The sequence below is a fragment of the Sceloporus occidentalis genome, unplaced genomic scaffold, assembly GCF_023333645.1.
Source record: "Sceloporus occidentalis isolate IW3139 unplaced genomic scaffold, rSceOcc1.0.p SCAF_2, whole genome shotgun sequence".
Classification (NCBI taxonomy): Eukaryota; Metazoa; Chordata; class Lepidosauria; order Squamata; family Phrynosomatidae; genus Sceloporus; species Sceloporus occidentalis.
The window spans coordinates 180,335,206-180,359,918 of NW_028316982.1; the positions used below are offsets into that span (position 1 = coordinate 180,335,206).

A 24,713-nucleotide genomic window follows, 5' to 3' on the forward strand; every position below is an offset into this window, starting at 1 on the left:
GCTTTTAGTTTACTAAGTAGCAGGTAGAATTTTTTTTCCTCTTACTAAGCAAGAAATACGTTCTGTATGGAGACACATTATTTTGGTGAGATGATGCTTGCTTAAAGCAAGGAAAAAACCAAACAGAGTAATCTATTTTTCTTAAGCATTGCCACAGCAGTGCTCGAGACTTAAACAACTATTTTCTTACCCATTAACCAAATCTGATTTTCCACCGATGTTCTTTGTCGATTTGATAAAACCAAGAATGGAGATGTTTAATCCAGTTTAGAACTCGAGAGAGAAATACATTTTCCTGGAACCACGTAACATTAGTTGTCTTACGAAAAGGCTGCAACTCCTACAGTTCCTTTCGTTGCCAAAGATATTTACCACCATAAATCATAGAAGTCAAAAAGAAATGAAGATGAATCTTTGAACTAAATTCCCAAGTTAGCTCAGCAAACTTATTATCGCCAACTGCTATGTTAAGTGTATATGTGAGGAAAAACTGGAGTCACAATCTGTTAACTTGCTGCTTATCTGAAGATTGTTTTGAACCAATGCAAGGACAGATTATCTCTCCTTCCTTCCAGAGAAAATCTTCTTCCACATGGCTATACAAATCCAGAACTGCCTTGTAACTGTGCAAAGTTTCCTTATTAGGAACACTCAAAAGAATGCTGCACACATCTGGTAAAATCCATTTGAGTATGGTAAAGATATCTGATGTTGCTCTCTCTCTCTCTCTCTCTCATACAAGACAATCAGTCCCTTATTTTTAACACTTTCCTGCAGTTTCTCTGACCCTAACAAGTTACAACAGCTGCAATATTCTTAAAAACAAAAGTCCCACAGATGTTAACTAAATGTCATATAAAAACAACAAAGCTTTCTTTTTAAAAAACAACAACACACACACTGATTTTGTTCTTAACAATTTATCTGTAAAGGAACACCAAAATGGAATGAGAAAAACATACCTAAAAACAATTCATGTGCAACTAATTTAGGAGATGTTCTAAGATGTTAATTCAAGATTAAAATGGTGTTTACTATTCCCTCCATCTCTTATCCAGGCGCAATACAAGGTGTTGGTTATCACCTACAAAGCCCTACATGGTTCGGGCCCAAGTTACTTAAAGGAACACCTCTCCCTGTATAATCCACCCCGCACTCTCAGAACTTCCGGGAAAAATCTGCTGGAAGCACATCCAACCAGACTGTGTTCAACTTCTCAGAGAACCTTTACTTAAGTGGTTCCTAAACTATGAAACAACCTCCCGGAAGAGATCCGTCTTATTACATCCTTGGAGAGTTTCAAGAGGGCAGTTAAGACGGATCTCTTCTGAGAAGCCTATCCACCCAATCTTCTGTAAAGACATAATTTACTCTTCCATTCAGGATCAGAATATTATATCTTATAATTGTTTGACTGTACTGTTTTTAACTGTTTTAATGCTTGAAAATTGTGTTTTATTCTTGTATCTTATTGTTATTGTTGGGTTGTAATCCCACCTCAATCCACCTGGGAGAGGAGGTAAAATATAAATATATCATCATCATCATCATTGTCGTCGTCGTCATCATCATCAGACAGGAATCTTGCACTGACTAGATGTGTAAATTTATCACATTAATGTGGGATATAAATTCAAGAGCTGAACTAACATTTATATGTGTTCCAACAGTATGAGCTAAGCTCAATGGGCCTTTTAGTGATGGATATGAAATGCTGTTGATGACAGTCTTTATTATGTCATATACCTGTGTTTCTTCTTTTGCTTGTAGTTAGTATTAAGACTCTATGCTTTCAAAGTAAGTACAGTACTTGATATATTTTGTAAAGGAAAACAATGTAACTATGTTATGAATTTAAAATAAAAACTAGCTTGTCTTTTTCAAGAAAGGCTTTATAAATTGCTTTTACAAAAAGAATGAACAGGATAAATTGCAAATATATATATATATATATATATATATATATAGAGAGAGAGAGAGAGAGAGAGAGAGAGAGAGAGCTTCAAAATCTTCAGACAGTATAGGAAATGGCTTATATGTTATTACCAGTGGTATTACTGGGTAGGTGCAGGGGGTTTGGACCACACCAGGTGACACCCCAGAGGAGAGGTAATACCCAGTGGGACCCTCCTCCAGCTGCAGCAGCTAGGAGAGAGCACCTCTTGTGGCTTCTTCACCGGCCCAGCTCTTTTTCCAAGGTGGCATGACAATGGTAGGTGAGGAAGGTGGGGTGGTTCGCTACAGCCCCATCCCCAACAGCACCCCCCCCCCCAGGACTGGGTGTTACTAAGGCCTGGTGACGCTACTGGTCATTACTAGAAGTTCACAGATTTATTAGCTAATGGTACAAGCGCCAATTAATAGTTATGTCTGAGCACCATTTGAGTACAAGTAGTAACGAAACCTTAAGATGCTCTGATTCCCAATGTTCAACAAAAGCTGATATAAATTGGGAGTTTTTTCTTATTTGTGAAAGCACAACCTACACACACACACACACAATACAACAGTATAAAAATAATTTTATACAAATGATGTATTTAAACAAATGACATTATGCATAATTTAAAACTTCTTAAAGTATTTTGGAAGCCCAGCTCAACATTATTTTCATAAATAGGTGTTTTCCATGAATTAAGTTTCAAAAATGGACAAGGTATGGCTGTGACTTTCCATCCTCAGATCAGAAGTAGACAAACTGGATCAGAGACTCATAGACAACAGCTCCTCCCCTTTGCTTCAACAGATGGGTTGGGCAATGTGAGGGTCTACAAAAATGTTTGGATTAACATTCGATGCCTCACTACTGGTCTCCACACAAATTCTCTCCCTATTGCAGGGATGATGATAGGGATGATGATGATGATGATGATGATGATGATGATATTTTGATGATAATGATTGCCCATGCATGGGACAAGTTTAATTCCTTTCACTAAGGGCCATGTGCTATTTTATCCCGGATACTCACCCAGGCAGGTACAGGAAAGAATTCATGTTTACACACCTATCCCCGCCTCTGCCCCTTCTTGTGCCATCACTCCTACTGGGAAGTCCCTATTGCCACATCTGATGCAGAAACTGGGTGCCTGGCTGCACCCATATGACCACGCACTCTGTTTCTGCACCAGACATCGTGACAGGGAGCTTCCCAGTAGAAGCCATTGTGCAGAAAGGTAAGGAGCATGTGGGGGGTGTTTAAACAGTTTGGAGGTGCCATAGCATTTCCAGGAAACTCCATGGTAAACCAGGGATCATTTTGACCCACATTAAGGGCTGTTTACCCCAGGATTGGGCTAATCCATGCCCGGTCTGCCAGGATACCACCTGATCCTGCCCCAGGGATTTTGGCTTGCATTGTTCAAATAAGATAACGTGAGTCTGGGGTACGTGGGCTTTTTGGCTCTTGCAGACAAACCCTCAGAAAGAATGGTTTGATCAGCAGCACCAATAATTTACTGGGTAAATGATGCAAAATGAAAAAAATAATAATCTTGCAACCTTGAGCACTGACTGAGGAAAGCACCCAATTAAGAAAAAAGGCTAAAAAGGAAAGTATTTAGAAAAACATTGTACTATTCACATTATATTATTCCCCTGATTATTCACCACACTTTATGATTCAATGCCATCTTTTTCTGAACAGTATAGTTTAATTCCAAACAGCACTTCTTAAGCTATCTGATGTGGGAGACTAGCAGGGTATTTCCCCCCAAAGTCCCAGAGACAGACACCATGTTTGTGTCCATTGTCTACATTTCTTGTTTTCCTGAAAACTTGCCACAGTCCCTCAGCCAACAGCTCATGGAACATGACTGAATATTGCTGCTTCACAATTTCCAGCAATACCTGCTTTCAGGCATGTGATTGTTCTTCAAATATTGCAAAGAAGGGGAAAGGGGGATTTGTTTTTGTGTTTACATGTGAGGTGGCCCATGGGGAACTGATGTCTCCAAACAATGCTGGAGCCACAACAGTCCCCTCCTAATCTTCCACCACACTTTATCAAGGCTTTATCCAAGTAAAGCTGTTTATTGCCTGCTCCATTCCAGTTCCACCATGACTGTATCTTCTAAAAGCCATGACAACTCAAAGGCTGTGATCAAAGATATAGCTCTGTATACAAGATATGAAAGACAAACACCAATCCTAAAGTATTGGGCGGGGGAGGACAGAGGTAAGCTTTGCAGAGGCATCTGGATTGCCACAACAGAAAAGATCAGAGTTGGATCAGAGTTTCCTCTATCCCCAGAATAATTTCCATTTTGAAAAATTACACCTTTTGATCAACATTTCCTGCAGTGCCAGAGCAGGCCATGCCAGGAACTGCTCTTCTTCCTACTTCCATTTCTCAGAGATGAAAAGAGGGAAAATCAAACAGAAACACTGGCACCTATTTTCCACAATGGAAACAATACATGGAATTCCATAATGGAAACAACTTAAAGAATTCACTGATAATTATGGCTTAGATAGGTAAAGAAAGAGAAAGAAAGAAATGAAAGATAGAGAGGAAATACAAGGTATTCCTCTTACAGCTATAGGAAAACCAATGTGATTATCTTTTCTCAAAGGAAATTTAAATACAAATAACAGTTAGGAAGAGAACAACAAACAAGTTCACTTGTGCTTACACTTCTGTTCTTCCCTAAAGTGGACCATCCATAAGAAATATTCTGTATTGAGAGAGATTAGTGTCAAAACCAGGCATTCCTTTCTAATATATTACAAAGTTTTAATTATTTAACTACTCCAAACTATTCAAAGTTTTAATGTGACAACAGTCCAGGATGTTTGAAGTCCAGTGCCTCAAAATGAAGCTCATTTTAAGGCAAATGCAATATCCTCTGGTTGGTGAACATCCACAGGTATCAAGTTCATCCACCTTGGAGATTTGTGCCCATTTTACTGATTCATTTAATGTTGCTGCTTTATGCTTCTCATCAGTTCCCTGTCAAAATAGTGTCCCGACTTTCTTAAAAGCTTGCAACGGAATGGTGGCACATTTAGGTTCATTTGTGGGCATTTTGTCTATAATATGGTTCATTGCATTAGATGTGGGTGTGTCCAAGCCCTTCACAACTCTTCCCACATGTGTTGCAATACTCAACACTTTTCTAAATATTATGTTAAATAAAAAATATCAGTATAGTGACTTAAGTATTCTAACAAGAGGAAAACTATCATATACTACTAGGACTGTTTTCTCTAATCTTCTTTAAGTTAAGCATGTCAATCCCTATTTTAGCACTAAGTTCAGAATCAGTGTCAGAAAGCATTTTCTCCTCTATTCTTCTCCCATACAGGCATACCAGTTCCTTTATCATTTCCCTAACTCTGTCTTGAGATGGGTGGGAGGAGAATCTATAGGAAAATATCTATGCAAAATAATTAGTTATTGTCTCTCAATCAACAATCTGAGGTGATGTACAAAAGATAAAAATATTATTTAAAATATGAATTCCAAACAGCACTTCTTAAATATTATTTCAACACAATTTCTTAAGAACAGTTTTAAAAGTGCAAATAGTTTAAGCAGCCAGCAGTGCCACCTCTTGCTGTATGGACCAAAGACCCTGCAGAATAATATAACCTTAGCTACCTGATGGAAGCCCACTAGGGAATATGCTGAAGTGCCACTAAAGAGAAAGTGCTGTAATGTGTACTTACCAACCTATTTATTTGTTTAAGAAATTTATTTATCACTTTTTGGTCCAACTGCCCCACCCCAAGGCAATATCCAATAGACAGCAGAATTTTTTAAAACATTAATGAAATAACAAGACATCAAATTAAAACCTAGCCTTTGAGAAACATGCAACAAGGCCTCCAGTGAGGATCTTAATTTTAGGCACATTTACTGTTTAATCAGTAGTTAGTTACAAAATCCTAATATTCATCCCTCCTCCACTGTGCATGGGAATCTGTATACTACTCAAAGTTCATTTATAAGATTAAATAGCAAGCAAATAGAAAACCCTTTTAAAGCTTGCCTACTGGCACTAGCTCAGATTTTCAGAGTATAAAAATAAATTGTGTTTGTCTTGAGCATTTATCTACTGGTATTTACAGATTATTAATATTTTGCCCTTGCCAAAATGTGTAATGCATAGCAGAGTAATACACACACACACACACACACACACACACACACAGAGAGAGAGAGAGAGAGAGAGAGAGACAGAGAGAGAGAGAGAGACAGAGAGATTCCTTAATTACTGTTGAACCCATGTATCCTTAGCACTTGTCTTGTCTTCAGAACATTAGGTTAATGTTTTTTTTTCCTTTCAGCATTGACATCAGGTATGCTATTTAACTCACAAACATCTTAAGAAACATATAGGCTGATGACTTCTAGGTTCCTTAGGTGAGGGGATCATCCAGTCCTCCAGACATTATTGCACTGCTGGTTCCAACATTTTTCAGTGTTGGTTAGTCTGACTGTGACTTTTGGAAGTTACAGTCCACGAACATTTGGAAATGAAGCATGATTCCCACCACGAAACCTTTAAATAGATTTAGATCCCTTCCCCTCTGTCCCCCAGCTCCACAAAGATCAGAAATCAATGGATAAATTCAACATTTTAAGTAGCATCAAAGTCAGTTAGAAACAAAAGGAAACAGCAATAGAAGTTAAAAACAAAACAAAAAAACTTTTCAACATTTTTCAAGCAGGGATGGCAACTATGCTACCCTCTGCACATCACTGAAACCAGCTTCCTTTAGCTACATTAGATAGGACTGCTGGGATTTGGAAGGGCATTTGATTCCCAGCCCTACTTTAATGTAACTCAAAGAGAACACAAAATGTTTGCAGACTGCAACTGGATTTTGACTTTTCTGCAACCTGAAAGATCTTCATTGTTTTCTGAGGGCTGACCTCTCTTCTGGCCCAACAGAGGAAAATGAAATTTTGATATTGACAAGAGAGTGAACTATTCTTGTAAATTTTTATCTTTATAATTTCATATCTTTTTACCAGTGGTATCACTGGGTAGGTGCAGGGGGGTTGGACCACACCAGGTGACAACACCCCATCATTTTACATCATCCAAATTTATTTCATGAGGATACATTTTGACAATAGAAAGGTTGGGAAGAAAAAGGAATTTATGAAATTAAAGACCTCTTTAAGAATAATAAACTCGACCGGCTCTCCGCGAGCGGCGGCACCAGTAAGGAGAAGGGGAAGCAGGGACGCTCTCCTCCAACCCCACCCTCCACGAGTGAGGCGGCGGCGCGGAAGTGCAGCGGGGCCATAAAACGCCCCAAAGCCCCAGCCCTACCACCGGCTCTCCGCGAGCGGCGGCACCAGTAAGGAGAAGGGGAAGCAGGGACGCTCTCCTCCAACCCCACCCTCCACGAGTGAGGCGGCGGCGCGGAAGTGCAGCGGGGCCATAAAACGCCCCAAAGCCCCAGCCCTACCACCGGCTCTCCGCGAGCGGCGGCACCAGTAAGGAGAAGGGGAAGCAGGGACGCTCTCCTCCAACCCCACCCTCCACGAGTGAGGCGGCGGCGCGGAAGTGCAGCGGGGCCATAAAACGCCCCAAAGCCCCAGCCCTACCACCGGCTCTCCGCGAGCGGCGGCACCAGTAAGGAGAAGGGGAAGCAGGGACGCTCTCCTCCAATCCCATCCTCCTCGAGCGAGGCGAAGGTGTGGAAGAGGAACAGTATCAGAGGAGAACTGGTGATTTAAATGTATTTGGGGGGTTTTTTTTTTCTTTTATTTTTTTTGGTTAAAAGGAGAATCATATCCCATCTGCTCCAATGTGGGCCAATAGCTCGCTTAAAAAGGCAAGGCATTAAATTGTGCTTTGGCTTTCTTTCAAGCACAATTGTCGCAGTGTGGTTCTGCTGTTGAATATCAGCAGCACAACCTCTCTCCCGAAGATAGGGGGAGATCGGAGACGTCTTCTACAGGTGCAAGAATTGTTAGATTGTTTGATCTTCTTGTGGACTGTTTATTCTCAGTGGTAATTTTTAAATTACTTTTATAGTCTTTAAGTTATAGCACACTCAAGTTGGACAGACCAACCGCACTACGATCTGCCAAAGAAGGCATAGCTTTGCCCTTAATTGTAATACGGAAACGTTAAGAACTTAAGATATTAATTTATTTTGAAGCTTATAAAGAGTGTAATTATCAGACCAAGGGGTACTTTGAAAAGGGTAACACTAAAGAAAGAGTAAGTAAGAAAGTTAAAATATTGTGGTAATAATACAGTGTCTTTTTGGGAAGAGGGGGAGAATAAGGGTGTAGGGAAAAGGGGGGGATTAAAAAATTTAAAAACAAAAAGAGAGAGAGAGAAAGAGAGAAAGTAAATAGAGGAATAATGACCTCAGAATTAAGCGTAGGCCCAACGACCTCCCAAGTTCAACAGATGAATGATTTAACAGAAACCCAAAACTTACAATCCTTATTTTTACAAGAATTTCAGAAGCTAAGAGCTGATATAAGATCAGAAATACGAACTGAAATGAAATCAGAATTAAAAGAATGGAAAGAGGAAATAAAGAAAGAAATCCAAAGAGAGTTACAGGATTTTAAGGATAATATAATCAGTATAACGGGAGAAATTCAAGAAATAAAAGATAAACTTCAAAACTTTTCTGGGACTATGGTAGGTTTAGAAAGGAAAACAGCGGATCTTGGAAGGGTGATACAACAGGAGGAAAATCAACGAACTATACTTGAATTACGTCTTAAAGGAAAAATTCTTAGAGTTAGAGGTCTAAAAGAAATTCATAATGAAGATTTAGTAGAAAGAATTATTCCACCATTAGCACAATATATTAATTGGTCTCCAGAACAATTGGACCTCGAAATAGATAAACTTTACAGAGTTAACTCTTGGGTAGCTATTAATAAGAATTTACCAAGGGACATTCTAATTCATTTTGTCCGTGAAAGAGTTCGTGACCTCTTAATAGAGACAAACCACAAAAGAAGTTTATATATTGAAAATCAAGAAATATATTTGTTTAAAGACCTCCCTATTCAACTGCTTAAGAAAAGAAAAGCCTATTCAGACTTAACATTCTTCTTAAGACAGAGTAACATAAAATATAAATGGTCCAAAATAGAAGGTGTTATATTCAACATTGGGTCTAAAAAATATGTGATTGACTCACCGCAGAAAGCAAAAGAATTTCTAGACAAAAATTTGAATAAAGGTAGGAAAGAAAATTCAGAAGAAAAAAGTAAAATAGAAGAAGAACTCAGTAAAGAATCTAGTGGAAAATCCTCAGCCTCCCAAAGGAAGTTAACGGGAGTAAATCAGAGTAAAAAAGTTAAAAAGAAGAATAATACCCCACAAAGTGAATCTGAAGAGTCAGAAGAAGGAGAAATAGAGGATAATTCTGAAAATTTGGAATCTGAGTCCGAGGACCATTTGGTACAAAATACGAAAGAACGTGAGAAAAATAAAGGCAAAAAACAGATATTAAGGAAAAAAACTGGAAGAAAAAAAGGGAAAAGATAAAACATTAGAATTAAATATTTGGGATAAGGGAAGGAGGGAATAAGGGGTACCGGGAAAGAACGCATTAGGAAATCTATTTTACTCTCTCTCTTTATATTAGTAAAATGGTTTGTAAATTAATTTCTTGGAATGTAAATGGATTAAATTCGAAATTTAAAAGAAGTAAAATTTTTCATTTTCTATATAAACTTAAGGAAGATGTGATATGTTTGCAAGAGACTCATATTAAGGAAAAAGATAAAAGATATCTAGAAAACCCAAAACTGGGCAATTTGTTTGTAGCAGCCAACAAAAAGTATAAGAAAAAAGGAGTGGTAACGTATGTAAAGAAAGATTATAAAGCCAAAGAAATCTTTGTAGACACGGGGCGTCTCTTCTATTACGGACAGAGTCTGTAACAAATGGTGGCGGCCGTTCTATACGGCCGCTGCCATTTTGACGTAGCGGATGCTGTGTGTCTACACGTCGTGCTCCGGAAGTGACGCCATGAATGCGCGACTACCGCCTCGTGACCTCTTTTCCGGGGCCCAGGAAGGAGCGCAATTTTCGTGCTCCTTCCTCGGAGCGTCTGGGAGCCACGCGGTTTGGCTGCTGCGGCTCCCGGATGCTGCAAGCGGTGGCGGCGGCGGAAGACCACCGCAATCCAGTGGTATGTAACGCACCTTTGTAAAGCTAGTACATAAATGGTATCTGACCCCTGTTAGGAAATCACAGAGGATAAAATCTATATCACCTCTGTGTTGGAGAGGCTGTCCAGCCTTAGGGACCTATATCCATATGTGGTTAGACTGTTCCAAAATTACCCACTTCTGGCATGATGTGATCAACCAAATTGCTTCAGTTACAAAACAAAAAATAATTTTTGCCCAGCTCTTTTGTTATTCTCAGTATACACAAAAGGTAATACATCTTTAAAAAATATAAAGTTGATATCTTTTTTGCTGATAGCAGCTCGTTTAGAAGTGGCTAATAATTGGAAAACAGTTCTTGTACCCCTGGATAGCTTTTGGAAAAGAGTTAGGGATCAATGGCTTATGGAGAAATTAACATATAACACGAAATATAACACAAAACAACAAAATCAAAGACCTGTTCAGGAAAAATGGTCTCCTCCTATAGATGATATTAATACAAATTTTACATCTGTTTCTCCTTCATCTAGCCACTGTTTTTTATGGTCAGATTTATTTTAAATGAATTGAACTGTGTAAAACTTTAATAAGGAAAGTTTTTTAATGACATGAAACTTTTTTATACCATTGTTTTATGATTGCAAGATTTTGTATGATATATTTTGAATATAGTTTAAAAAATAATATCCAAAAAAATACAAAATGGTCCATTACTTAAACTTGATCTCTTTTCTACAACGGCAAAAGTCATTTAAGTGTTCAAGGCAGTAAAAAACTTGATAATGTGTAAAAAAAATATTTATTTTTTACAGTTTCTGGAAGTATTTGAATACAAAACTACATTTTAACTATGACTGAATATACAATTAAGTGAGCTTTTAAGTTATTTATATTACATACACTTCAGCAAATCTAATGTGGGATGATGGTTGTGGTTTACATACAAACTCATGCACTGTTCTAGATACAAGCAAAAATCACTAATGGCTAAATATTTTTGCTATCTAATGAACATTTTTTAAATTCAAAGTATATTTACTCTTCAGATTTAATACTGGATGCTATGTGTGGCTGTATATTTTAAATCCTTATCTAGTGGAACTGCCCATTTAGGAAAATTCCATTCTATAGAATCAATTGTGCACAAATAGTTGAAAAAGATTATGTTTCAAGTCAGTAAGCTCAGCTCAATAGAATGTGCATATGTGCCTGTATGCTATGTTGGCTCATAAATGTATTCTATTTGTGCACCCAAAACAGATCCACGATTGCACTGCCTCTCTCAAATAGAGTAGTAAGAGGAGAAGGTAAAAGAGGGCTTTGTATTTCAGAATAAAGATTAAAGTGTATGGTTATTTTATGTGGTCAAACTATTTTCTGTGTATAAAATATACTATTCACATAATCTCAGTTACATTTGTTTTCTTGTTTAGAATTATTAAACAAATGGGAATGTACAGAGCTTGCTATACAGTAAATGTTGCAACTGATGGGGATTCGTGGTTTAACAAGCTGTGAGGATTTCCTTTTTCCCGCCCAAGTACTCTGCACCATCAAGTCAATAGATGTGAAAAATAAGATCAGTGGAATATGCTCATTGTCAATGTAAGTGAAATGTAAAATCTGTTTATACTCTGCCCATTAGCATGGAATGTGTGCATTCCAAGTCTGTTTCATGATCCCACTGTGGTCTCTGTTAATTTTTACCTTTTTCCTTTTCTTACACTGCAGTTTGCCCAAATGTACAGAGAGAGTGAAAAGTCCCACTAAGTTCCTTCATGCAATGGTTCTGCAGTCTGAAAGGCTACATCTTCCCTTAAATGGAATACATCGGCAAACTAAGAATGGTTTGAAGAGAATGAAACTTGGCTCTAAACCTGAATGCATGCAGTGAGACTGCAAAGTCCACAAGAGTTAAGAAAACAGCAGAATACAGGGAAACGGGAAGGGGGAGTTTCACCTTCCACTCTTTGACTTCTGGTAAGAGACAGGGTTAAGAAAAGGTGTACAGGAATTAGATTTCTCAGCTGTCATCTGCAAGCTTTCTTGAGAATTTGGATGAAGGACACAATAAGCCTGGCTTTGTCCATCCAGAAATGTCCTTCATTTTATTTGCATTCATGGTGACAGGAGAAGCTATTTTAGGGCCTATTCTGAAGCAATCGAGGCAGCAAAGGCAAATTTATTTTCTGACTCTACTGTGTCTGCACAGAGCCGGCCAGCAGAGCTGTTTCAAGTGGTAAGGGGTGTTTTACAACAGGACATAGAGAGGAAAACCCAGATCACAAGACAGCCCACTGTGAACAACGTGACTGGCACTTTGCAGATAAAATGCCTCAGATCCACTCTAACTTGGATGTTAAAATTGATATAGATCCACTGGATGTAATTCTGGCCCCTGCTTGCGCAATGACAATGGGTACTTTTCAATTTTTCCCACCCAAGGATGTGAACTGGATTCTTGGAGAGATGAGTGCCACCACATATATTCTGGATACACCTGCCTGACTTATTAAAAAAAAAAGAGCTAGAGATGTACTGAATAAGCAAGTAGAGAGAATGGCTAATGCCATGCCAAAAAAAGCTATCCTATCACTAGTCTAGAAAATTATCAGCCAGTCTCTAGCATTCCATTTTTAGGCAAGGTTCTGAAGTGTATGGTGGCCTCCCAGCTCCAGGGGTTTCTGAATGAAATGGATTATCTAGATCCTTTCAAATCTGGTTTCAGGTCTGGATATGGGGCAGGGATGACTTTGGTCACGTTAGTGGATGACCAATGCTAGAAGCTAGACAAAGGGAGTATGTCTCTGTTGGTTCTGCTGGATCTCTTGGCAGCTTTCATGGTATCCTTCTGGGTCACCTTGCTGGGATGGCACTTGGGGCACTGTTTTACATGTGCTTTGTTCCTTCCAGGACAGGTGAACCCAAATAGGGTTCAATTCTGTTTCCCATGCTATTTAACATATACCTGAAACCACTGAGAAAGGTTGATTGCAGATTTGGGGTTTGGTGCCATCAGTATTCAGATGACACCCAACTTCATGACCCCTTTCCACAACAAACTAAGGAAGTTGTTTTGGTCCTAAACAGTAATGGACTGTATGAAGGCAAACAAATTGAAACATACTCCAGACCAGATGAAAGTGCTCTGTCAGTGGAAAGGCAGATCAAGGAATAGGAATTTAGCCTGTGATGGATGGGGTTGCTGTGCCCCTGAGGATACTCTTTTTGCTGAATACCTGTCTTGGTCTGTATGCCCTAAGCCTTGAACTACTGGAATGGTGTCAACGGTGGATGCAACATAATTGTGATGCCTGTGTTGAGGGCATCTATGCATCTAGTAATAGCCATTCCTAGCCTCATGCTTGTAAATGTAGGCATAACCCCACCAATACTGATAGTCATAAGCAAAGGAATCACTGTAAATGGGATAACTGGATTCCAAAGACCATGATCAAGAGCATCCAGCATCATGTTAACTTTGGTATTTATGAAGTTGATGATAACATCAATGATAGCAACAATCTCTGGAACAGTGCCTGCAAGTCAAACTGGAACATGAACTGCAGCACGATCTCAAGGCCAACTAAGATTGGGATCATCGAAACCATTCAGAGAAGCAAACCAATACTTTCTGGTCAGAGATGGAGGGTTTGGCAGAGGCCAGGAAGCTGGAATTGGTCTAGCAGATTGATCTTACTTTGATGGAGTGGATGAGACAGTTACTCTAACCATCTGCAACAATTCTAAGATCTCTCATTTGGAGACACTGCAGTTAGAAGAGACCACGACTATCAACTCCTCAACAGCCTGAGCCAGTGGTATGAGCAGCCAAGTTAAATCAAAATGGAATAAATACTTTGCCTCAAAGTGGAGACTGAGATTGATGACATTTTTTGTCTTTCAAATTTTTCTTCTTTTTGTGCTTTTTATTTGCAACTCCAGTTAAAAAAACTTTCCCAATGTTGGAGGATGAGTAAAAGTCACCCAAATTTCAGAACTAGCATAAACAGCTTTGGGTGCAACAGTGATGATATGAGCCAACAACTATTTAGCTTTGCATCAAGCGGCCATAGAAGCAGAAAGGACTGAATTGAACTTCCGAAATCATTTGGTCTCAGCACTGACAGCTGTCAACGGCAACGGATGGTCTGGTTCTGCAACAGTGTCCATCCTAGTTGACAAAGACAGCCATGCTGGAGTCAGAGACCAAAAAGCCTGCAGCTCCCTATTCTTCTGTTCCTGTGCTGTGAAGGCAGAACAGTAGCTGCAAGCAGAGACCACATGTGTCTTACCCAAGTAGCTCAAGCACCATGAATGTCCATCCCAACAAAGAAGTTTAGTGCCACAATAGATATGCTTCTTAAACTCAGAAGAGGTCTGAGCCCCAAGGGTGAGGGTGGCTCTGACTGCCAAGTGCTAGATAGAGAGAAGAATCTAACATGACAAAGGCCTGTTACAGACTGCCAAAATAAAGCTGCTTCGGTTCTCTTTGGAGGTATGCTGTTTAAATGATGCATGCATCCTAAGAATCCGGAAGCTGCACCAAAGCTGCACTCCAGTGCTTAGGAATGGAGTGTGGCTTTGGCACAACCTCCGGACTCTTAGGACCCATGCATCATTTAAATAGCATACCTCCAAAGAGACCCAAAGCAGCTTTATTTTGGCAGTCTGTAACAGGCCAAAGCCAGTATCCTAAGTGGTCAAATGCCAAATCAAAAGTGAAAGCGAAGCATTGAAGTATAGTTTCTCACGATGCTCCTGCGGAGACTGACAAAAAGAAACTATCAGTTTTGGTGGGAAGCCCTTTATATAGGATTGCTTGAGGTGCATGAGGAATAGTATCACTTTAAGAGTATAGTGTGATAAACATCATAGTCTAACACTCAAACCACTATGCTACACTGGTGTTCTCGACTAGAAGGGTATTGGTGTTTTGGTTCAGTTTTTTGGCTGGTTGTGCAGTCAATTTAATACAGACAAGTAATTTTCACTGCTTTTATCATAACTAACAATCTTCCCCCTAAATACTATTCACATACATCATTCTAGCTTAGCCAAGGAAGTTTTCTCAACATCTAATTACTAAATTCTTTCAAGTGCCTGAAATTATAAGCTTAACCCATAATATGACTTGTGATTCTTGCTTTACTGATACACTCCCCGGGAGGAGGGGAGGAAGCATTGGCACGTAGTGTTCAACATTACGTCTGCATAAAAGGAACCAAAATGTATAACCAAATCCCAGTTTAAATCCAAAAAACTATTTTTGGGTTGTTTTTTTAAACTCCCCCCCCCCCCCGGAAACCCTGATTTCTGCTGGTTTACTCAACAATACTCTATAGCAATCAATGTTTTGATTCTAAATCAAGGTTTAATATCCATAATGGACTGGGTGAGGGTAAACCAATTGACACTTATACCAAACAAGGCAATCATGGTAAATCAAAAGGCATTAATGGACAGAAAATGAGGGTTCAACCTTGGATGCCCAGGCTTTAGTGAAAGCTAGTGCATAGTTAAAACTAGTGCACTAAATGTACCTGTTCCTGGAAATGTCTGATCTGGTCATATGATGCATACATTGGTTACATCCTGTTTGAATTAGTGTAACATGTTCTACATGTGGCTAACTTTGGAAAATGTTTGGAATGTTCAGCAGGCCCCATACTATTCAAGAGGCATGGTTCCACGGATTACAAAAGTTCCTTTCTACAGCAGGTTTCACTAGCTACAAGTCTGTTTCCAGGCTTAATTAAAAATATTATCACATTTAAAGCCAGGTTATCTGAAGTACAGTGGGCCCTAGGGTTTGGTTCCTGGACCCCATCCCCTGTGGATGCCAAAATTCATGGATGCTCAAGTCCCATTACATACATTGGCATAGTAAAATGGTATCAATTATATAAAATGGTAAAATCAAGCTTTGCTTTTTGGAATTTATATATTTTAAAAATATTTTCAAGCTGTGGATGCTTGAATCCATGGATAAAAAAAACCATAGATATGGAGGACTGACTGTACTATATTTCTCCATAATAAGGAGAAAAGGCTCTTCTCACAGTCTAGCCACTTAACAGGTAAGCTTGGTGAGGACATAGAGGTGAGCCTTCTTAGTAGCAGTTCTGGTTCTCTTCTTGCTGTCCTTCTACTGGCAGGCAAAAATCTTTTTATTCAGGTTAAATTTGGCAATTAATTGCCTGCTGAGGAAGGGACTTTTCAAGGGGTGTATGTTCTTGATAGATGCACACAAACATGTCCTGTATTTCCCTCCTTTTCCTTTCAAACTTGCTTTCAAAATTACATTTAATTAGATATTTGTTTGATATGATCATCAGTCTAATTTTATTTAATATAACTTATAATATTCTTAGTTGTATTTTTTAAAAATCATGTCTTAAATCACAGTTCTGGGAGGAAGGTGAGATACTAATTAATCAATTACTATCAAAGCACTTTCTCTTACATTAATAAACACACATCAAATTTAAAACTGGTATATGGCAATTTGAAGAAGAAGGTCAAGTTGTCACTGAATTCAAGCAGGATCAATTGAATCTGGGTCTATCACTAACTCTCAGCCTCCCAGGCAATTTGAAAATGTAAAATAATATGTCTTCTGAAGCCACGGAAGCATAATGAAAGGCTGCATGCCCTAATGACATTCCTAGATGTGATCTGATGTCTGAAAATGTATGACATAATAGTTTTGTTGGTTAAAAAAAATCTTAAATTTGATTGGCTATTGTATATGGGGAAACTGTTTAAATATGAGACAATGCTCAGTGAAGTCTTTAAACTATCAAGGTTACTGGATCAAAACAGATATCAAGAACCAAGAAAGCTTCTAAAAGGTAAGTGTATACTTTCTCTCATTGGTCAATTCATCTTTTTTATTATCTACTGATGTTTTCTATACTAAGGACATGAACTGAATGCCTGAGTCAAATAAGAGTTCATACTGGTTACATGCATGTTAAGTTTTTCTTTTCAGAGAGATTTAGAATAAAGAAAAGTTTAAAATAAAGACTTAGCTTTCAAATAATACGTAGCTTTCAAGATCTTCCAAAACAGTCCATTAACAGTTTTTAGGTCTCTTATAATATCAGCATTCATTCTTAGCATTTAAAATTGTTTTATTTCTGCCTTTTCCTTTGTTTGCATTCTCTTTCGTGATCAAGTAATCTTCAAATCAGAGCTGTCTTGCCGATTGTTTTTTACACACTCTTTTGAGAATTATGAATTAGCAGGAAATTCTCTCAAGTACAAGATACAATTTAAAGTGTTATTCTATCCTCTCTGTGAGGCCATCCCAAGTGTTATGTGGTAGTCTGAATATCCCCTTCCAAGGGTAGAAAAAAGGAAAGGCACAGCCCCTCTCTTTCTCCTATTCTGCTGGTGCAAACCAACAGGCCTTTGGGGTTACAGATCCTCTGACTAGCTATCATCCTGTACATAGTTGCACTGATTTTAGTTGCAATGATTATCAGTTTAAATGAAGTCCAGTCAAGTTGTAGCACTTCCTGTTTGAAAAGACAACTCTCAGCTAGTTTTGAAAACAAACTAGAGGAACCAGTTATATTTAGGCTCTTTTTCCACCAAGACTGGAACAGAGGAGAAAGTGTTTGCATTTTGTCATGTCCATTGGTTAAATGAAAGACAAGTTTTAACTTTCACTTAAACATTTAACATATTAGTATCACTGGATTGAAAACTTTCAGCCTACTAAAACAGTATTTCTCTCCAATACACTGTATAATTGAAAAAGTAGCTTTGCAGCATTGAGAACATGCTCCAACACATGAATCATGCAGACTTGTTATATTAATCCAATTTAAAATGATGATGTTAACCCAAGGGAGGGGGAAGCAGCAGTCAGATAACCTTGCACCACTCTGAAGGTGTGCAGCTCTGAAGGTGAGCAAGACGATAATTTAATTGAGGATATTCACTAGATTTCAAGATCAATGTAAATACCTCTACCAAAGTTAAGCACTTTAAGGCCCCTTTGTTTCAGTGGTGAGAACTGGCATGCCAAACTTTTTCTTTGAACTAAAAGGTACTCATATTGGATTATATCCAAGCCCATTAACATTTAACTGAGACAGAGCAGCTCTCCTTACATTTTAAAAAGTTAGTTTAACAAAGAACAGATGAGACATACCAGTGTTGCTTATGTATGTTTGTATGCTTTGACTTGACCTATCAAGGGGGAAAAAGTCTTCTACTTTTATGTTACAGAACCTGCAATGAGGAAGATGGAGGGCTGGACTTTGGTAATGTGCCTCTTAAGTACCACATTTGCTATTCCAGTAAGTGCTAATTAATAATTTCAAATAACTAAAATAAAGCAAGTAGTGGAGAGTGAACTGTTATTGACCAGGAAGGCTTGCAGGTAGGATGGCCACATGATTTACTTTAGACTACAGGCTTCCATCTGGAGGTCTGACAAAAGATAGTCCTTCATTAGAAAGCATGGGCAGTCCTGATCAGGTCATAAGAAGAGAAAGTGGGTACAACTTAAAAATGCCCCCAATAAGCCTGTGGATAGTGGACTACGTAGGCACAAAAGTCATGCCATTACAGTTGTCTCTACTATGGTAAAATGTAGTACAGTATATTTCTGTTTAAACGACAGTAATTATTTTTAATCTTGCTCCTGTAAATATAAACTAGCATATGCATATTTAAGCAGCCCTGTGTCCTCCTTTTTTGATGACCTACAGTCAACTAATGTTCAACCTTGCTTATAATAATCTATGATTTTTCTATTTTAATTCTCAACTTTAATATTACAGTACAATTAAAACCTTCTTATTGGTTACTATATGCCAATAATCTATTTTAGCAATATCTATTTACTAAAAATAGCAGAATCTTGAAAAGAGTTTTTAAAAATCATACGATTAAGTGAGGAATGGAAGCTGTCTGAAAAATACAGAAATATATAGAATACAGAATTTCTTCATTTTCTAACATTGTCTTTCTTCCAATGGATTTCATGGATCCTTGGGAACTAAAACCTGGATCCTTCAAATCTCAGTCCCATAAATATCCAATACATTACATGGTTTGGGGGAAAACCTGGGGTATAAATAAAGTTTAGCAATAACAGTGACACATCACATTGACTCTCTGGAATACAAGTATATCTACTTTTTTGGAAATTTAAGGGCCGGAACAGACAGCCCCCAAAAAACCACTTCTGGGCATCATTGGCGCAAGGTGTTTAGATGCTGTACATCCCTATGAAGCTGGCCCAGACATGACACTCCGGCAGCATGGCGTTTACACTCCGCACACAACTAAAGTGTCATGAAGCCACCATGGGTTCACAACAGGGCCAGCAAAGCCAGCTTTTCTCTAGCCAAAAAAGGAGATCTGTTCTGTCTGCTCCGGCCCTAAATTTCAAGGATATATTTGATGTATGTTTAGACAACCACACCTAAAACTAACACCTAAACTGCCTTACTATTTTAGACTATGAACTATCCAAATCTACTGATGTATCCCAGTGTCACACAGCTAATGTTACACAGCTTGGGGTGGGGAGTGATGGACATAAGTTGGTTCATTTTCCAAATGAAAATCTGTGACTGTTTTTTCTACAGCTGCCACAACATCCTGGCTTTATCAATTTCAGCTATGAGGTATCAACTTTTCAATGCTGTTTCACTGTTGTTTTAAATTAACCAATGATAGAGCATACCATGACTTAAAGATTGTCTCACTTGAATCTGTCACTTTATGCAAAACATCACCCCTGCTAAATAGCATGGTGAATTAGGTAGCCTACATTTTCAGGTACTCTGAATACAGAATGTGTTGGGAAAGTATACTGTATATCATGAAGGAAACAATGTGATGAAGTAAGAGGTTTTTTCCCCCTCAGTGCCACTGAAGTTTTTATAATACCAAACAAAATAGACAGTATAAAATTTGCCTGTATTCAACTGTAAGGTTAGCATATTAATATTTAAATCCAACTTTCTTGGAAAACCAGGTATTACTTGCTTGGAAAATCTATTCAAGCCAGATCGGAATTTAGTATTAAGGATCAATGGAGAAATATACCACAGAATGTCAGTTTTACAAGCTTCACTGGGAATTTAATGTGTGGGGTATTTATGTCATATAAATGTATTGAAGACATGAAAAGAGGGGGACTGGAAAGGTGGAAAAGTATCTTTACATTGATCAGTGCATGTTCAGCAATGTGTGCCACCATTAAAACCAACACATTAGTCACAAGGTAATCTATTTGAACTGCTTGATATGAACATAATAATTGTGTGTTGTTTAATATTCTCCAAGGTAATGACACCTTTAAAGTGGTACCAGAGCCTAATTGGACACCAGGTATGTCCTCTATGATACTGCCATTTAATTTCATATACAGTGTATCTGAATCAGTTTTAGAATTTTCGTAGCAGCAGAGCATAAACAACAGCCATCTCAAGTTCTACTATGGTAAGCAAACCTGATGCATTCATACACAAGTTTGCATACATACTCAAGTTTAAAATCTGTATCAAAGGAGGAACTGCAAAGATATGTTGGAAGAACAAGAACTGTACAAATCAGTAACTATTATTCTAAAACAAAAAGATGCTGGATGATGGCTTTATTTAAGCAATAGTCTGGTTTGGGGCAAGGATATCTGAAAGATCCTTCCTGTCACATTAACCTGCTCATAGCTTAGGTTCCTCTTCAGAGGCTTTCTATATGTTCCACCATCCAGAGCAACTAAAGTTTCTAGGAACATGATATTACCAACTGCATTACCAACTTGATTATAGAATTGTCTCTATAGGAGGGACAGATCTGGTCCATTTTGCCTACTTTTAAGCAAGAGTTAAAGGCTGTTTTGCTTAGCCTGGCTTTTGATAGTTTTCAAGTAGTTTCATTATGATCTAGTCTATTTTAAAAATAATTGTTCTGTTCTGAATTTGATTGTTTGAGATTGAGATTGTTTTAAAAGTTGCACAATGATATGATATCCTTTGGACATAAAAGTGATTAATAAATACTTTAACAAATAAAAGTGAATGGAAGATGGAACTGAAATATGCAAGTTACAAAGGTTTTATATACTGAAGCAAGGCAAACAAAATTCTATACATATAAGGAAAAGTTTGTATATATGTGTGCACACACATTTGCATATGTATGTATCACCTATTTGTCTATCTATTTCTTTATCCTTCCTTATACCATGCTATCTTACATCTGCATACCAGTGAGATCAATTTAAAATTCAAACCAATTTAGAATTTAAATTAAAAAGTTCAATTAAAGCAGATGTAAAAAAATGTTAAATAATTTTAAAACAAGCTAAAGTGCTAAAACATGTTAAAACCATGGACATGCACTTTGGAAAAAATCAATTAGGCTCCAAAGGCTTTAACAAAAAAACATGTTTTAATCTGGTCCCAGAGTAAAGCCAGTGCCCAGCACCAACTAGGCTTCTAACAAAAAGATATGCCACAACTGGGTGCCATAGCAGAGTAGGCTTCAGTGGGAGACAAAGCAGATCCCATCCAGCAGACCACAGTCCTTGGACAGGTATACATAGGGATGTGTGCTCCACCAAGTAGAAATCCAAAATTAGCATCAACTTCATCATTTTCACTGTTTTTTGGTAATCAATATTTTGTGTGTGTGTGTGTGTAGTAACCAAATTTTATTCCTCCTTCTTACAAGTATCCACGTTATAGTTATGAACCAATGGGAGGCTGGATGCACCATGCTGCAGGACCAATGATGCACCAAACTCACTTTCCAAGCCTTCCTTCTGGGCACACGCCTCTCCATCAAATGCCACCACAGCAGCCACATCTAAACCCACAAATGCAGCAACCTGGGCATAACCCGTATGTGCCATTCTCTGGTCAAAATACACTGATACCCCATTTTCAACCATCAAATGGAGCACACATTCAACAGCCACTTTCACCACATGCTGGAGAACACCCAATGCACCCCCAGCAACCAGGGAATCCAATCCAGCCAATGTATCCTCAGCAACCAGCAAATCCAAATCAACCAATGTTCCCTGTGCAACAACTGCCACCAATGGTCCCAGATACTCCTCTTGAATCATGGCCAGCAGCTGACAAAACCAAGCAAGAAGAAGTGGTAAGAATTTTTGCAACATTTGTTATTGTTGTGTGCCTTCGTTTCTGACTTACGGTGATCCTATAGTAACCCTATCAGGGAGTTTTCTGGGGCTGAGAATGTGTGACTCACCCAAGATCACCCAGTGGGTTTCGAAGGCAGAGCAGGGAATCAAACTCTGGTCTCCAGGGTCGTAGTCCAACGCTCAAACCGTAATACTGTAATAGCTCTCTCTGTAACATTACCACCCCCATAATATAATTAAATCAGTATTCTACTTAGATATCATTTGGAAGATTTATTAGGTCCCAAATGTTAATTAAAAAACAAAAAACTGGCACTTCCTCACTCTTCATACCTAGTAACTTTCAAAAGTTCGTTGTCATGTATTATTCTGTATGTGTGAAGTACTCATGTTATACCACTTATAGATTACCATAAGAGTAACTGTGACAGAACACTGCTAAAACATAGAAGTGATGTGGCCTCAGTAAGCTCAATAAACTACTGGTATGTTTGTTGTGGCAAGATCTCCAAAGATAGCTTAAAAGTTACATATGAAATTTGGCACTTAACAGTTATCTTCATGAACTCTTTCCTGAGGATGTTTTGTTATTTCAAATTAAGTGTGGGATTATCAATCTCCAGTGAAAAGCCAAACTATTGGCCATATTTGATCAGTTTATCGTAGCAGCAAGGGATATGTCACACCTTATTTCAAATGAAAACAAAATTGCTTTCCATATCTTAACAAGACTGCATCAAGTTTCCAAGACCTTGCTTCTGTATAAACACATAAACAGCATAGTCTACAGCAGACAAAATTAAGAACATGTCTTTCATGCCTGCCTATAACCAGAACCACACCTTTAACAACAAAATATACTGTTGAAAATGTATTGGTTAGTTGGTGATTTTTATTCACTGAATGAAACAAGCATACCCAACAAGTAAGATAAGGATTCTGTAAGAATCTGCTTTTAATGTTGACTTTTCTTTCATCTCTTTCAGGACTAAAGGACCCAAGAAAACAGAATAATGCAAAAAATAATTTAGGCCTTGTCACTTGCTTTCAAGAACCCACACCTTTACTACGCTCAGTGATATATGATTCCATTAACCCACATTCTTAGTGACTGTTGTAGCTAGAAGGCAAAGTAAGATGAAGTAGCAAATAATAAAATACGTTTTGATCAATACTTAATGTGTTGTTGTTTTTTAAGTGCATTTCAATGAATCCAATTCTACAATAAAACTGGTTTGAGAGCAAGGCAGACTCCATTCTCAAGCAGAAAAAATACCACCTACAATATGCATCATTTTATTTAAATGACAGACTTTTGCTAAAGTATAGACTTTTGCTGTAATCAAGGCTTATCTAAAATAGTTCATATTATTGTTTACAAAGATAAATGTCAAATTCTAAAAAAAATCAGGTAGTAGAATAATGTATTGTTTCAATAATTCAATAAAATCATTGCAATAACAATATTTAGCATGCTTAAACACTGCAAGCAAAGGAAAACCCAGGAGGGAAAAACAATCAAGATAAAAACTATTAGATTCAATATGTAAGCAACATCACCAGATCAAGATGTTAAATCACACAGAATCATGAAAATAAATCATATAGTAAAATGTCAGAATTGTGTCAGAGTGCAACAGCTATGAGAAAATTTGATTTGCCAGTGCTCAAATTCAACAGAAGATAGAGTTCAAGAAACATTTAAAAATGTCAGCCCATCAACACTTACCAATGGAGTGTCCATTGTAAACAAACAACAAAAGCAATGATTATCTGGTTTACACAGTAGCCTGTGAATAAGGCTCTCTATATAGAGAATGAAACCTTTGGGGCCCCGCTGCCAAACACTCGTGTCTTGAGAGCCCCCTGACTTGCTTCTGGCAAAGGGTGAAACTGGGCCACTGCCTACAGGCTAACTCCCTGGCAGCACTTTATTTTTACCTCTAAAAGGGGAAACTAGTCATGAGTCCATACCTTGCATTTACCTACTGTATAATTCCTGGAAAAAACAAGCCAGAGTATCACATTTATAAACCATTGGACTTATAGCTAAAGATATTATAAATTCATATCCACTGTTATGTTGCCTGGTTGGTTGATTGGTTAGCTAAGATTATATTAGAACAGAGCAATGCTTGGAATGAATGCACATCCAAACTCTCCAGTAATTGACTACAAATCAAGCAATACTCCTTCTAATCATCAATGAAGAAAGGAGTTATAATTTAATTAAACAGCCGGACATAATTAAATAAGTACCGAATGTACCTGACTATAAATTGACCTCATGTATAAGTCAAGGGCAGGTTTTGGTGCCAAAATTATGGATTTTGGTATTACCTATGGATAAGTCAAGGGTAAAATTTAGGAGCATGAAACAAAGGATGAAAAGGATGAAATAAAGGGAAACAATGCCAAAGAATTTACAAAATTATGGCAGACAAAATTGTTTGGGTT

At 38.0% G+C, this 24,713-nt stretch overlaps 2 protein-coding genes across 6 annotated transcripts in view; one reads left to right on the forward strand and one right to left on the reverse strand.

Moving 5' to 3' along the window:
- ARHGAP6 (Rho GTPase activating protein 6) overlaps positions 1-24,713 on the reverse strand; it is a 298,619-nt gene that overhangs the window by 73,175 nt on the left and 200,731 nt on the right. Inside the window, exon 1 of one of the 5 annotated variants that reach the window (XM_089511608.1) lies at positions 191-208. The exons of the other annotated variants lie outside the window; for them this stretch is intronic. The gene's annotated coding sequence lies outside the window, so the exon portion shown is untranslated. Of the gene's footprint in view, positions 1-190; positions 209-24,713 lie in introns of those variants that run through there. 5 annotated transcript variants of the gene reach the window in all.
- On the forward strand, positions 16,927-23,393 carry AMELX (amelogenin X-linked). Its single transcript, XM_089508057.1, has 6 exons — positions 16,927-16,968; positions 18,356-18,426; positions 19,726-19,764; positions 20,429-20,473; positions 21,818-22,252; positions 23,243-23,393. Exons 2-6 carry the CDS (start codon positions 18,364-18,366, stop codon positions 23,246-23,248), a joined length of 588 nt encoding a protein of 195 aa, XP_089364183.1. The 5' UTR covers positions 16,927-16,968; positions 18,356-18,363; the 3' UTR covers positions 23,249-23,393.